Raw genomic sequence first — 16,902 nt, 5'->3', positions numbered from 1 at the left:
AAATGGCGCGCCTTTCTGACTCTTCAATAATTTCGTTTTGTTGAAACATTTAATCTCGTTGTAACACGAATCGTATAATTGCACCACTATCGACGACTTCAAATTGTGCACTTACATAATGAAATTAATTAAATCGTTTTTAGTATAGCAACAAATTGCACAAGGTACAGAATGGCCAGAAACTCCTTTGACGGGATTTGCATTGTTCGGCCATGTTTCTGAATGCTAGATTTGCGCAATGTCGCCAGTGGTGACACAAACGAGTAATTAATTCGATTTATTGCATATTATTTTTATTTGCTACGCGCAGGACATAAATTTAAGTTTATTACAATGTTTCAGACGATGTAATGGTGTAATACATTGTCAATTTACATACAATCTGGAGAAACTGGACAAAATGCCGAGATGAATGTGACAGCGTTTTATTTGCAGTGGTGTAAGATGACGAGCTTAAATTTTCACGGTCACGATGCACAATTATAGTGACAAATATTTGAGGATGGCTCGTTGTAATTACAAAGATGGATTTTTTTTTTGAAAATTTTAAATGTTAACTTTGTTTTATGCAAAATAGGTGTGATTTTCACAAATAACACATTAATATGTTGAAATGATAGAAAAATTTATAAATTGACAGATTTTTATATATTTTGTTATAAAATACAGGGTTTTCCTACGAAAATACGTAAAATACACATTTTCGAGGTTATTAAAGTATCATAACCTAATTTTTGCTCAAAGTGTAGACAGAATATGGCAACACCGCATTTGTAATAATGTTTGTTATAAAATAAACATTTTTTGTTAAAAAAAACAAAAGAAATCAACAAAAATACGAAAAATTCAGTTTTTTTAATGCTATCTAAGTGTCATAACCCTATTTCTGTCAAAATTTCTGACAGAATATGACATCTCTGCATTTTTAACCAAATTTCTTTTAAAATATGAATATTGTGCAAAATATCGTCATTTTCTTAAAAAAACTGTTTAAAAACAATTTTTTGGTGTAATCTAAGTGTCATAACCTTATTTCTGTCAAAATTGTTTATAACTATCCATAAAAACATTTCCTCTTCATCAATCACAACTTATCTGACAATGTTTCGTTAATTGAAAGCAGTAATCACATCAAAATGCCAAAAAAAACGAAGCTGCAAGTGTCAACACATAAATATCCTATGATGCATGACCTGAGATGCACAAGACATAAATAAAACGCGTGATTAATTAATGAATTTCATTCGCGACGACACTCCGCGGCAAACAACGAGTTTACACGTCAAATGATAAAAACTAAAACAATTTGATTGACTCGCGCCGGTTGGTCGCATGTCGTGTGTGTGTCGTGTTCGTGCGTGCGTCTTTCGAAAAGAGTTTCGCATTAAAAGCGCACCCAACATCCGAACTCCCACTTCGTGGAAAAAACAACAAACCTAGCGCGGCGCGTGCTACGTCAATGCGAACCACTCTCTGGACGCCCCGATGAATTAATATATACCGCACCACCATTCGAAATATCTACCATTCGTGAATTATCAAGAATAAATAAACGGCGAGCGTCCGCAAACGAATTTTCGACTTAGTGTCCGAGTATAATACGAGCGTGGTAGAAGTGGTGTTATTCTACGATTAATAACACAACGCAGATAACGAGATAGCGCATTATTTGTTCTTTTGTTGTAAAACTATAAGCGTATTTTTAAATCAAAGTTCAGTGTCAATGATAATAGCCCGATCGTTAAGAAATTTTTCATCGGTTGTACATTGTGTGTTAGTGTTTCGGATGGGCAGTTCAGTGAGGAACTAACTCTTAACGCGTTTAAATCAGAAATTTATTTGAAACAGTTGCAAAATGAAGCAGAAGTCAATTACGAGTCGGACTGAGCATCTCATGAATTTGCTTGGGTTAAAATATCGTGATAACAAAAGTAAGTAGAACTTATTTTATGTATTTTTTGCTTTTTAAAATTTAAATAGAAAAAAAGTCGTAAACAGAAAGCTCGTTAGCAATAAAAAGGAAATAAAGCAATAAAATCTGATTGTTTTGGCAAAATTCACACCATTTGCCAAAATTAGCTAAATAGCCAACACTTTCGTGCAATTAAATTGATAATTTTATTTGTGCAATGCATAAATTGAGTCAATTTATCGAGTTTAGTCTAAGTGCAAGTCGAGATGTTTTATCTAATTATTTTGGTGGGTAATTAAAAGTTCATAATATCATAGCAACTAATGACGATTCCAAAGACAAAAATATTATTTTTTGTACTTTTTAATGACGCTTAAAGTCTCATGTCGCTCATTTCGCAAGCAGTGGCAAATGTTCCGACAACAAGTCGACATCGAAATTTCCCGATCTTAGTCGTATTAATTGAATCTGATTGTGCAAAAGACTTAATTAAGCAATTCAGACGCAAACAAATATTTATCTTATCATTAATATTAAATTAAAACATCGTTTTTTTCTCTGCTTCTTCCTGGTAGATAAATTAAAAAAATATCGAATATTATTCTAAAAATCTATGTCACAACGTTTTTTTTCTCAATTTAACAGTTGACATTTGAACTTGTAATCGAAAAAATACTCTAAATAATGTGTTTGTAAGAAGTTATTGTTGTCTATCATATTGACCCGCTAGTTATGTAAGATTCAATCGTTTAGAGACAAATTTTGTTTTATTTTTTATTTTCTGGTTGCGACAAACATGTCACAAATGAAATTTATGAAGTTATTTAAAGGTTACTTTAAGTCAGAATGATTACCTTCAACTTCCACTGATCAATATTTTTCTTGGATTTTAATTTAGAGGTCAGGTTTGATGAATGTGTGTCTTGAGGAAGTGAAACATGTGGAAGTAGTAATTAATTATTAATAAAATATTTAAAAAAAAAATCCTGAATTTGTCAAAATTGTTAAGAAAAGGTAAAACCAACGCACTTTTACCAATATTCTAATTAAAATATCACTTAATTACCGTATTCCTCTCAAAATTGTTAAGAAAATATGACAACACTGCAAATTATTCTTTTTTAATTGTGAAACAACCAAAAAAAAAATGATATATATGATATATAGTTAGTTTGTAAAATTTTTCCAACAAAAATTTTTCAAAAATTTGAATTTTTGGTTTTTTTTTCAACCAAAATTGATAAAACATTAGTTTTTTGGAAATATCTAAGCATCATAACTTTATTTCAGTCAAAATTAATAACAGATTATGACAACTTTGCATTTTGACCAAAATTTTGACTAAAACTTGCATTTTTCTTAAAAAAAAAAACAACATTTTTTTACAAAAACTGCATAAAACACAAATTTTAGAAATATCTAAATGTCATAATCTTATTTCTGTCAAAATTGCTAAGAAAATTTAATTTTAAGATATATTTTCTTTCATTTTAATTTAAAGGTCAAGTTACATGAATATAAAAATATATGTCTTAAGGAAGAGGGTCATGTTGTAGTAGATATTAATTATAAAAAAATACGTTATTCATTCATAATTTACATAAGTGTTACACTTAAAGTTATAGTTATACTATCCGTAATACACAGTTCGGTGCACATTACCCGTCGGTTCATTCACACTGCAGTCAAAAATGTTTACATAAAGAAGCAGTGCTGATAATACTCGTGTATTATGTTTGATTCGTTTAAATCAAATAATTCACTTCCATTCAATAAATTTACTGTGGCAATTTGTTCTAGTTCTAGTTCTCCAGTATGCTTCTTTTTTTCCTCAATTGCCCAACTTATGATATAATATCTTCACGCAATTTTAGTTCCAAAATTATGTCAAAATCACTTGCCCAATATCAAATGGTAGTACATAATTGCACTGCATTTGTAATAACCTCAAGTATGTTCTAAATGAGTTATATAAGACTTCATTAAGTCTTTGATGCTATTTGGTATAATCGTAAAACACAGTTTAATGCAATTATTTAGCGGACTAATAAATTGTCTGTTTGGTTATACATCACAAAGTTTGAAATATTTAAAATTACGACGAATTACGCACTGTCCTTACGTGGAACAATTTGAATAAAATACCAACAGTTTTTTTGTAATAAATTGAAAAGTATGAGGAGTAAAAGCATAATTCTTTTAAAGATCGATTAAGAATTAAATTCTGCGTTAAACTACAATAAAAAATTGTTAAAAATAATTTTGGACTCATAGTACTTTATACTTTATTAACAAATAAAGTAACAATTTATAAAAATTAATAAATAAAACCGAAATTAGCATTTAACTAATAGCAAAAACATTTTTTAACCAAAATTTTACAGTATTAAGTTCAAAATACTTTACTTATTTTTGTTCAGAAGAAATTTTTCAAATATATTGATTGGTTTTTGCGAAAATTACGAAAAACTAAAAATGATTGCAAATTAAGTTTAACGCGGCGACTATTTTTACATTTTTTTAAATTTTAATTATTTCTTTGTAAACTATTAAAGTTATCGTTATAATTTTTGCAAAAACTTATTTTACATTAAAATTAACATTGAATTGTAAAAATATAACGTTGATAAAATGTCTCGTTTACAAGTTATATACAATTAAACGTAATTTATGTAAATTTTAGACTAGTAAAACAAAATACAACGTAAAATTCAATAAAACCTTGTTATCAATTAAATTCAAAAATATTTACATTCAAAATTGAATCCTTAATCGATTAATACCAAATTAGACAATACAACATACATGATTCAAAGGTAATCGTTATAAAACTGTAACTTTTCATTATACCCACGACAATTTTTTGATTTATCATTGTTGATGTTATTGATACGAGTAGATAGTTAATTATACTCGTCATATTAGTCTCCAAATAATGCAAATAAGTTGCTTAATAGAGCTTTGACGTCAATGTTGTCGAATAAAATTAAAATATTAACAATTTCCATGTTACTGTTACTGCGTACGTTTAAGTTAATTAAGCAGTTTTTACATAATTGAAATCCCGCTGAAAGTTGAGGCCACCATTACTCGATTGGAAAACATGTATACGGTTATTTCGCATTGATGTGTCAAAATCCACATGTCGACTACCCAAGATGGTAAGGTCAATAACAAACCGGAAACTGCGGATGCAATGCGCTTAACACAATACCAAAAACTGAATAATCATTGTTGCATTCTTGTTATCTTGAATTATAAATTGAATGCAAACAGGTAGAGAGAGGGTCAATGTTACATGCAACAAGTATGGATCATTGCACACGATGTTTATCTCTACCGTGCAGCGTCCGTGAGTTATATATGATTCACTTTCTTTCACCGCGAGACGGTGATGCAACCAGCAATGCGTACACAACGGTCAAAAACAATCCAAATTACATTTGACCGTAAATTATCTCTAATCGCCTTAATATCTCTTTGTACATTAGCATATCAGCACGGAAAGGATTGACCTTCGATAATGTCATCGCTGAAACATACAACAATCATATATTTATCTGGAAATGCACGCGCGAATGTGTATAAATAAGATTGACATTGAAAATGCACACGCGTGCAGTCAATTTCCCCTTTTTTTCAACTTTGCATAACCCGTCGCACGGTTGACGGCCGTACAAGTTGTAACTGTAGCTTAAAAAATATTGTGCCAAGGCTCCAATTATGTTGTACTCTGTTGAGAAGAGACATATGATGCTTGTTATCCGTATTGCAGCATTCAAACGATTGTCCACATATACACATCATTTAATTACACCTTGATTTCACTCACATCAATTATTTTCTTCTTTCTTTTAAGGATGTCTTGTTGTGTGCATAGTAGGAGCCCTTATGATCATATCAGGTGTTATGATCATGCATTATCAACCAATTAAAGCATTTGTGACATCTGTAAGTGAAACAAATCATATTAAACAAAATATTTGACTAAATTATATAAAAATTTACAGCAAATGAAAATGTCACCCAATTCACTGTTATTTAAACTGTTTCAACATCCTCCGATTGAGGTAACACTAGGAATTTATGTGTTTAATGTCACAAACGCTGAACAGTTCCTAGCAGGTAAAGAAAAACTCAAATTGGAAGAAGTAGGACCTTATGTTTATATGTAAGTAGTAAAAATTTGGTTGCGCGATGAGGTTATGTACAATGTGTGTTTTACAGTGAGGATATTAAAAACACAAATCCAATCTTCCATGATAATGGCACTTTATCATTCACTACCAAGCGATTCTTAGAATTTCGTAGAGATCTATCTGTTGGAGATCCCTTAAAAGACACAATAATATCTCCGAATATTCCTTTATTGGTAAGTTACATAACCTAAAACATAACCATGTTTATTAACCTAATTTTCATATTAAATTAAAGGGTATTTCATCGTTTTTAAAAGACAAATCCATGATGACAAATTTGATCGTTGCTCAAATTGCTAACATCATGAACTCTCAGCAGTTTCTCAATCTCACCATTGATCAGTATCTTTGGGGTTATGATGATAACCTTGTCACGTTAGCACATAATGCACTTCCAAATTGGATCAACTTTCCCCGATTCGGTATTTTTGATAGAGTAAGTAAAACATCCCCAAAAACACTAAATTTGAGGTTATGTAATCTAACAATGCAATTATTTTTAAAATCCACAGTTGTTAGCCTTAGACAACGCAAGTAATACGGTAACAATCAAAATAACCGACGATCCAATCGAAAGTAGTCTTTTAAGTGATTTGGAATCACGTGCGCCGTATTCGATTGTCAACTTCAACGGATCACCAGGTCTCCATCATTGGGGATACCATGACCAACCGCGTAACGAAACCTCTGAATACAATTCGAGATGTAACAGTATTGAAGGTGCTTATGAATCAGGCGTATTCGACGCACGATTCATTAACGAATCAACAGACATTTGGTTCTATCGACGTGCGTTCTGTAGAGCTGTACCAATTCAATATTCCGGTCGTGGTAGGTACGAGAACTTCGACACTGTCAACGCACGCATACGATCCAACTTCTTATCACTCCCGGAACAAAATCCACAAAACGAATGTTATTGTAAACAACCTGGTGTCAACTGCCGATACAATGGCGTTGGATATTTAGCTCCGTGTTACTATGGTATACCCATCACGATATCCCAACCTCACTTCTACAACGCCGATGCTGCGCTGTTGGAACAAGTTGAAGGTATGCATCCCGACCGCACGAAGCATGACACACATCTGGCCATCTCCGAAACAATTGGTGTGCCTGTCCATGCCCGAATGAGGATCCAAATCAACTTGGATGTTGACACGCGTATGTCATCCAGGTGTAAACCATTCAATGGTATTATGTTACCATTGTTCTGGATTGAATTGGGCACGTACCAATTGAGTTGGATATTCTACGCGGCTGATTATGGTATCAAATATGTGGTACCCATCTTCTCCGGGTTGTTATCCTGGTTGTTGATTATCTTCGGAGCGGCGATAGCAGCCTCGGCGGCGTTGTTAACATTCTACAGTCAACCGCATCCAGGGTTTGAAGATCTCTACGATAATAAGGTAGGATACACGCCGATTCGAGTGATTCCTGTTTATACAAATCCGACGATTCGTATAAGTTAATTTCATAGACGTTTTTGAATAAATTGACAATTGCTCAACTAATATCGTGAATACATTGAGACTGAGTAAAATTTAACACAAAATGTTTGTTTGGCCCAAAATGCAACAAAGTTTTATTAATTATTACTAATGAATAAACGAGAATCAAAATGTAATGTGCAAATGTATAGTTAAATTATTGACATCGAGAGAAATAATTCTCGCATCGTTTTTTTGATATAAATGATGCAAATACTTGTGATTTAGTCATTATTTCATATCCATATTAGTTAGGTTATGTTACAACGTAGTTCTAATTATATACAATTGTACAATTTATATATGAAATTTTATACGGGGTGTAGTGATATTGTAGTCTAAACTAGTTAGTGAATGACGCTTAAATAGTTGTATAATGCGATTGAATAAATGATAATATTATGTAAAACTTGTTTAAATTACTTAACTTAACCTCAACTTTAACCTTTGTTTTTAACTGTGTGTTATGTGACGTCTAAAACTTGATTTGTACGTATTTTCGCACGAATCCATGGCAAGTAATATGACATCCGTGTGTAAACATCGGGAAAACCTGGTTTCGCACATCCTGAACCAAAGGATGTTATACCTGCGAGGAACCATCGACCATCACGTTGTGCACATTGCAGTGGTCCACCTGAATCACCCTAAAATACAAATATTTTATTGAGGTTATTTTTATGTTTATATGTACTTACAACGCATGTTCCTGTTGATCCATCTAAATGCCCAGCGCATAAGTGTCCTGATCTGATTGATACAGAATGTCCGTACTTTTTCCGACATAATGCATTGTCATGTACAGGTACTTTTGCTTCCAGAAGTCGTCCTGCTAGTTGTCCATCTTCGGCGTCTCTACCCCAACCGGTGGCAATACAGAGATCTGTTTCGTTGTGTGCTAGTCGTTTGGTAGGTAGGCAAACCGCACGCAGGCGACTGTTACGTGCGATTTTTACTGGTCGCGAGAGTTTCATGAGAGCTGTATGATATACATGTGGGTATATTAAACGGAAATTATGTTTTTGTTGTGTGATGTCCATATTAATGTGATTTTCTTTACCTATGTCATGTTGAAAATTGTGGAAGCGTTCGTGCAGGATGACCTCCTCGATGGGAATGCGTTCTTCGGTTTCCTCGTCCAGGCTCTGGTCCCAATCGCCAAGGACAGCCGTCCATAATGCCGGCAGTGGTAGATTGAACAAGTCACTAGTGCATGCACATTGAATTTTCATCAATTAGCGTTAAATACCATTAAAAATTATTATCGGAAAGTTTTATCATCAGTTAGTGTTAGTTTTATATCGTGTAATAAATCTTTCAAGGTCAATGCACATCAATACACATCATTACATTTAATTTAATTCCATTTGACCAGAATGAATCGTAAAATTGTTATTAAATAAAAATGGGACATTTGAAGATAGTTGTCGTGTAATTATTTTGCAAACGCCTTGAAGAAGACATAAAATATTTATTTAATATGCAAATTGTGCATTGATTGTCAAATGATGACAGTTTGCAGCAAATTATATAAAAAATGATTGTCGCAAGGGAAATAAAAATTAATTTACTTGTTGATGCAGTGCGCAGCAGTCAATAACCATTCAGGGGAAATCAGCACTCCGCCGCACCAATGGCCTAAAAATCCAAACTGTGGATGCAATAGTTGCAACGATACCTAAACGAAAAAAGCGTAATTAATGTTTGTATTATATTAGTTTAATATAACTTAAAAATTCACGGAAACTCATCTAACTTCAAAGCAAATGTCAAATTTTAAAATAGAAGGTTATCTTTGTTTTTTTGTTTTTATTTTAGTTTTCATTAATTGGAAATAAGTAAATTTATTTTAAAGGTCAAAATTAAAGTAAATCATTCATGATACGCGGTAGTAATTTTTAATTATCTTATAATTTACAAGAAGAAACAAATATGCTTTGCGTCAACAAGTTCTAGGTTATGTATCTTATTTAAAACTACTTTGGTTGCTTTAAATCTAGGCGTTACTGTCACTAGAGATAAAAAATTAGTCTACACGTTTGTTAATTACTAATTTAAATAAATTTACATATCCGCTAGGCTACTGCTGAATGTTTTCATAATGTGCTTATGTTTAACTTCACTTATTTTAAACAGTTTTAATTAATTTTAAGATATAATTTGCATAACCTATAATTAAAACTATAAAATATCGTAAAGATGTAGTTACACTATTACACATTTAAACCAAACCAACTAAACCATGTAATTTAATCATTAGACTATTGTTTGGGCAATATTAATGCTATATTGATCGAGTAATGTCGAATGTAAGCATTTATTATTTACTAAGTTAAATTTGTAATGCAAAACCTATCATCGACCCACGCGTTGCTCAAATTTGCCTCCGTATAATATAATCTTAGGATATAGTTAATTTTAGCAATTCTAGCTTCTTTCGCCCGCGACTTCGTCCCAGTAGTGTTTAATGAAAATGTAATTCGTTTGTACTCTCTTGTTTTAGACATAGTATGTGTCAATTCAATCAATAATAATTCGCAAATATTATTTTCAAAAAAAAAATATTAAAAGAATTACTAATAATGCACTTCAGCGCGCCTATCCTATAAGAAAAAGCAGTCTTTAGAGTTTTCCCGACAATTATTCAAAATTTTCTCGCCGTAAAAACCTCAGTGGACTATAACGAACATTTAAAAAAGAATTGACCAAAATGGTCCAGACGTTGTTGAGTTATGCGCTTACCAACAGATTTTGCGATTCATTTTTATATTATAGATAAATAACGCTACATAATTTCGCGCATGCGTGAAAATGACTTGCTATTCTTCATTAGCATAACAAAAAAAAATATTATTCAGAGTTAAATGTTTTTCTTGTTTTTTTAATAAGTTGCATAAATCAAATTAAATTAATTACACGTCGCACCAATAACCTTAAACTTGGCGTGTAACGAGAATACTAAATAAACATATAATTATTGCTGTAATCCTTCCTTATTATTACTTCACACTTGCACTCTTAACACGAATATAAAGATGTACCAATAATAACCTACAATTAAGCACGTTTAACAACTTTAATTAAATATTGTTTGAGTTACATAATAGTTTCCCTAATGTTTGAATTTATGCGCCAAGGAAAATATAATTGCGTCTAAATTACATGCATCTATAATTATGTTTCAATAATGTTTACGGTTATATTACAAGTTTTATGTGTGCATAATTATAGATATCACGATTGATTTGTTTAGATCAAGCATGTCGCACTATTTTTTTAGGTTAAATTAACTAACCAACAAACACTTTACGTCTGAGTGAACTTTTTGTCTTATCAGACAAGCACACAGCGCTTGTAAACAGACTAATTGTTCAAAAGGTTAAAAAACCATTGTAATTTTAATTAAGGCACGTGATAATCGTTTGTAACATGTCATGTTAACAATCTAATTAGCAAATTAACAAAATTGTGAGAGCATAAAAAACCAGCTGCGTATTTCCACATGTAACCGATTATTTTTGCAAAAATAACAAACACGGCTAAAAAGTTTCGAATGTGCTCGATTGAACAACACGTGGTGGAAATTGATCGATGTGTAAATAGAGAGTTTAAATTCATAACATGTGCGCACATTTTACATATTCGAGTTGTAATAATTTAATGATCCACATATTTTTTCCAGGGTTGTAATTAAATTTATAATGGAAAAAAACATGCATTTTACGAGTATTTTCCTTTGCAGGTTCAATCAATGTCAGAAATTGAAACATTATAATTAAATCAACACGTGTAGACTCTTTTTTAATTAATTGAAATTTCTACAAATTTTTTTGTTACTTTTTATAGGTTAAAATACAATTTTTGTTGTCAGGTTTACTTGACGTAATTGGTAGCGCCACATAACGGTCCAAAACTGAACTAAACTTAATTGCGTTAAATTTGTACTAATTTTGAGGTTAAAATGCACTTTGGAAACATAAATTACTAAATTTCACTCTAGAATAAAATACAAATGAAAACCATCTGTCATTTTGCTCTAGTATCGATTAGATTTATAAAAAAAAGTTCCATCATGCAAAATAATTATGCACACTTTAAAGGTATTATTAAAACATGCATAGAAAATTGAATAGATTCACACATTTTATAGATACAATAAATATATAATCAAGGGAAAGTTTGCAAAGTTAAACGCTCGTTTAAATTAGAGCACCATCCAAATTTCTAAATACAAAATCCACACATCTGCAAAAAATATTTGCCACTAAATTAACATTTTAAAAACCTATTAATCGTTAACAATTGTTGCCTAAACAAATAAATAAGATTTTATTATGTGCGTAATTAATTGACACTTAATTGTTAAAACTATTAATAAATGCCTAATTAAGTGCGCGAGTCATTCGGTGTCCATAAAAGCAGAGAAAGTCTTTTGTTTTTGAATTAACATAGTATTAACAATTGCACGTACCGACAATATGCATCAGTTCGATATTGTTCGGCTCGTATTTCCCAAAGCGTATGATTAACTTTCATCTCAAATTTACCTGGTGACAATATGTAATAGTATGGCTTCAATATTGAAAGTTGAACAAGAATGTTCATGATATATTGATATACTGAGTGTTTCAAGAAATAAAAAGTTTAAAAAAAAATTATTTAAAAATTAAAGTTATTTTGTTGCGCATGCGCGATTATATAACCTATAAATTTATAAAATATGTATAAAAATGTTGGCCACGCTGTATTCTGTTTTAAAACTAATAAAGACATTTCCAAGTTTGTTAGTGAAATACAAGAAATTGTAAAGGTTTAAAAATATTAAATTGAAATTGAAACTATACATGAGTTGGGCGCCAGACGATCGCAAACATCGAGTGGTTTATTTACTTTCGTGGTTTGTAAGCGCTAAAACGTCTCTTTTGCACATTGTGCATACGAAAATCGAATGTCATTCGTTTCAATATTTATTACCCACGATTACTATATTTACCTGCCATGGCCATGCACCTCGTGCACTCTGCTTTCCATTGATTATTCTACCCAAGGAGCCGGCGCGCGGCTGACGAGATCGCCTCAGACTTGTGCCACAATCTGAAATTATTTATTTCTCATTAAAAAATTAATTTAGAAATAGAAATAACTAAAAAAAAACTTTTTGTTATAAAGTAATTTCACAGAAATTAAAGTTTAGTTTTTGTTTCGGTTACCTTGAAGACCTGACATTGACCCAGAGAATGAAAACGACACGAAGAGTATCAGCATGAGCGCGTGCTGCCCGAAGTCCATGGCAGCAGCAGCCCAACGACACATCAGAAGAGTACATGTCCAAGTTCACCGAACATCACAAATTAATTAATTTGATTAATTTTCCAAAAAATTAAACCAAAAAAATTAAAAACACTCAACAGGAAACAAAAAGTTCCTTTACCGTTACACTAACGATGCACTTCTACACATAAACAAATGAAATTTATTATTAATTAAATTCACGTTGTAATTGTTTAACTGCGGGGGTGGTCTTTTTTTCGGCACGAGTTTCAGGCCGCACAACACCAAGTCAAACCATTAAAGCACGAAAGCGAAGCAACAATGAAGCACTGAATGGTAAATGGTGAAGTTGGAAGTCGCATCCGGAGTCTCCGATCGCTTCGATCGCGGCGTTGTGTGGCGAGCACGCCGCGGCGAAGAAATGAAAAGGAAAAGAACCACTAAGGAAAGAAAGAAAGATAAAAAGAAAAGAAGAAAGTATATAAAACGAACGATTCGATATGTGTGGTTATTAGAAAAACGAACCGTCGACTATTCAGTGGGAAAGAGCAGCGAGCACGTGTGAAGACATGATTTTAATATAAAGCGTTGCAAAAACGATAACACTCAACACACAACTCAATTTTTTACATTAAAAAATAAATATTCCATTGTAAAAAATTATATATCTACAATAATATTAAGATTTCATATCATAAAAACTGATTAAATGTTAATACGCATGTGATGGCGAAAAAACAAATATTAAACACCATGTATGTGTGTGGCTATCAAATAAGAAGAGAAGAAAAAGAGAGAAAGTGATTGAAAGTGTTGTGGTCATTCTGCTCCCACCGCAGCTGAGAGAGCAACTGAATTAAGTTCATAAGTATAAGTATCTGCGTTTATTGCGAGCAATAAACTTACAAAAGAAGCGATACAAATGTAAATACACATGTGGCGAATACATCAATTGAATTTACAGCGTTACAACTGTGTAAATCTTCAGATAACGCGAGAAAAATTACGTTTTAAGGTCAATATACAATGAAATTTGCATTTGAAACATTTTAAAGCTTATGTTGTCAAGAGATACAAATAAAATTAAAAGAAAAAATGAAACTCTTTAGTGCCATTTCGGTTTGAATTATACAACTAAACTATGATAAAATGTCCATAACAAATTTAATTCCTTATTTTTCACATTTCCAGTTAATTTTTTGCGAAAAAAACTAGCTTACATTTTAACTTGATAAATAAACTATATAATTACAAAGTTTCATCAAAATTGCTTAAGTCACTTTTGCGCGAAAGAGTAACAAACATACAAATAACAAAATAAACTCACATTTACAAAATGATAAAAATTATTTTCTAATGTCACTAGTGCCGTTTCAACATGCATTCTGAAATGATAGACTAGATTAGGAAGCGCCCAAAGAGGATGTTTACTGATAACACGAATTAACAGTACTTGCGCATATGAAAGCTGATGTCGCTACACTCGAAACGTAATGGGAACGCCGATTAACATCCATTTACAACGTCCGATATATATTTTACGATTATCTCGCACGTACTTTAAGCTGTCTACAAAAATAAGTAATGAGCGTTATCATTAACCGGACTATCGTCGGCGTATACACTATATATTATACTAATGCCCAAGTTTCAACCCAACAATAACGCCAGCGCAGCAATTACAAATTATTCGATGAAAAGCCAACGGCATTCGACAGATAAAATAATCAGCAACGCGTTTGTTGAGTTCAGGTAGAGATATGTCCGGCGGGCGTCAGGTATTTCGTTTTATTTTCGATATGTTTATGTTTTTATTTTTAGTGAAAGTATTACTCACTGCGCGTGTGGTTTGGTGCCGCATCGCCGAATACGTTCATTCACTCTAACGAACACGATTGTAAATTATTATAGGTTAATTGGCGTGTGGTCCGTCAAAAACGAAAACGAAACTCAAACGAAAACGAAATTAATCGTTTCAATAAAAAAGTGTTACTTAAAAACACATTAAAGTTTTTAATAGAATTTTTCACGTGTTATTCGTTTGTGGTTTTGGAGTGAAATGAAATTAGAATAGTGAAGTTTTACTGAGTGATACTAGGGGAACGTAGGGTGTTGCTAGGTTACGAACTGGTTGCTAAGCAACGGAATCAACAAGTGCGGTGACGCAAAGTTTTTAACCCCTACGTTACAATAGTTAAGTTCATTTTAGTTTGCATTAAGATGCAGCATAATATAGACGTAACTTATTTTTAAAATTATTAAATACAATAAAAATATAAATTTTAATCAATTTCTGATTGACATGGTATAAAATCTGTATTTACTTTATCCGAAAATTTGACCTATAACTTTCTGCATCCCTTTGCGTGATGATGGTGTAAGTTTAGCTCGCAGACCTCAAACGCCCGACTTAGATTGTTGAAAATTGGTTTGCGGGTGTCTTTGGTCATGTTGATATTATTAAAGTTTGTAATTAGAAAGATGAGAAAATAAGGAAGTCTCAACTCCCACCGTAAAACTCTCTACGCTTTTACATTGCAAGCTTATTTCATAAACTCATTCATTGATTTTAGCACTTTACGAAAAACGTCATCTGTTCGGAACCGAATTAAGTTGCGGAAATTATTCCTGGCCAAGATCAAACGATGTATCACAAGGATTTTCTCATTAAACACATTTAAAACCGGAACATATTTGAAATAAACGCGTTTTATCTCGTTTGATACAAGTTTTGATTGTGATTGTTTTTTGGTAAACGAAAGAGGTAATTATAATTTATATGCGTAGGGTTGTTTAGGATTTAATACGTTACCAAGCTTTATGATGACATTTTGTTTGGCGGTTTAAATTATTTGCGTTTATTTTGGGCACATTAAACAAATTGAATTAAATTAAACCGATTTGATTGCATATTCACAAAGTTAGAATCAAACATTATCTCATTGAGTAAATTTCACTTTTGTGTTGAATGAATAATTAATTATAAATGTTTTATTGTATAATAAATAAAAAAATAGCAAAGAAATGGATTAAATAGGAAAAATATGATTTTTAACGCGCAGCGTGTCTAAAAGAATACTTTTACGCATTAGTTCGTAAAAGTAGTTCTTTAAACACTCTGATTTTATTCAAAAAGTGTGTATTTAATCATTGTGGGTGAATAAAAACTTTTATAAACAAAATGAAAACACTTTAGGTGATAATTAATTACACCATGTTAATTAATTCAGCAATATTCATCTTAGAATTACAAATTAATTTAATATTACTTTTTCATGAACTTTTTGAAAATTTCTAAATAAAAACCCTTAAAAACATTTTAATTCACCCACTTTTTACTTTATTATACTTTAATAAGTTTCAAAATGTAAATTTACTTACTTTTTGCTTGATAATCTCCTTCGTAACCGATTGAAAGCATCATTAATTTAATAAAGAAAAAAGTATATCTTTGCGTAGTTTTATATTACAAATGATTGTTTACCAATTGTGCGAGTATAATGAAAAAAAAAACAGTTTGTTGAAATGAATTTTAATACGCGAAGAAAACAGTTGACGAGGGCGTCGAGGCAGAAGATGCAAACGATAATAAAGTGCGTTTTGTCCTTGCCCCTCGCCGCGAGAAGTTAAATACAAATTAGCTGGAGATTAATTACCGTCACGTTTTTCATTACGTTTAAATTAGTACAAAGACAGAAAAGAAAACCGCTAACTGCTTCTAAACTCGAAAATCGATAACGCGCACAAGACTTTCGCACGATGAAAAATTCCATTGCTATTTAAACAGTAATTTAAGCCTAAAAGTACTTTTTTATTAGGTTAAATTAAATAATTATCAAAACGTGCTTTAAAGTGAAAGGTTATGTTGCGTACGAATAGGAACCTGTAATTTGTATATAGGAATACGTAGTGTTATTATTCATCACTAGATGCGCTAGTATCTCTTTCCCAGCAACACTTTTTGACAGAATTTATGTTAAGGATTTGAAAACATCAAAAAAATGATTAAATGTGAATAAATATATGC

General features: G+C 31.6%; 2 protein-coding genes across 4 annotated transcripts; one reads left to right on the top strand and one right to left on the bottom strand.

Moving 5' to 3' along the window:
• Window positions 1-1,507: 1,507 nt before the first annotated feature.
• LOC135800578 (scavenger receptor class B member 1-like) lies at window positions 1,508-8,013 on the top strand. Its single transcript, XM_065313845.1, has 6 exons — window positions 1,508-1,931; window positions 5,772-5,863; window positions 5,923-6,083; window positions 6,140-6,284; window positions 6,347-6,547; window positions 6,624-8,013. The coding sequence occupies exons 1-6, from the start codon at window positions 1,856-1,858 to the stop codon at window positions 7,584-7,586; spliced, it is 1,638 nt and encodes a 545-aa protein (XP_065169917.1). The 5' UTR covers window positions 1,508-1,855; the 3' UTR covers window positions 7,587-8,013.
• Window positions 7,781-14,936, bottom strand: LOC135800579 (plasminogen-like). 3 transcript variants are annotated; one of them, XM_065313847.1, is made up of 7 exons: window positions 14,713-14,936; window positions 12,815-13,056; window positions 12,598-12,698; window positions 9,176-9,282; window positions 8,665-8,810; window positions 8,303-8,583; window positions 7,781-8,251 (listed from the first exon to the last, which is right to left on the bottom strand). In XM_065313847.1, exons 2-7 carry the CDS (start codon window positions 12,915-12,917, stop codon window positions 8,069-8,071), a joined length of 921 nt encoding a protein of 306 aa, XP_065169919.1. In that variant the 5' UTR covers window positions 12,918-13,056; window positions 14,713-14,936; the 3' UTR covers window positions 7,781-8,068. The 3 variants fall into 3 exon arrangements, with proteins under 3 accessions (XP_065169919.1, XP_065169918.1, XP_065169920.1); XM_065313846.1 differs by having other exon boundaries at window positions 12,815-13,315; window positions 14,713-14,770; XM_065313848.1 differs by lacking the exon at window positions 12,815-13,056.
• Window positions 14,937-16,902: the final 1,966 nt, after the last annotated feature.

This window comes from Atheta coriaria, unplaced genomic scaffold, assembly GCF_025399875.1.
Source record: "Atheta coriaria isolate IRGN ID8LTWV9N9 unplaced genomic scaffold, Caltech_Dcor_3.1 hic_scaffold_10_pilon, whole genome shotgun sequence".
Taxonomy (NCBI): Eukaryota; Metazoa; Arthropoda; class Insecta; order Coleoptera; family Staphylinidae; genus Dalotia; species Dalotia coriaria.
Note: the sequence above shows the minus strand (reverse complement) of the source record. Positions and strands in the feature narration are given on the sequence as shown.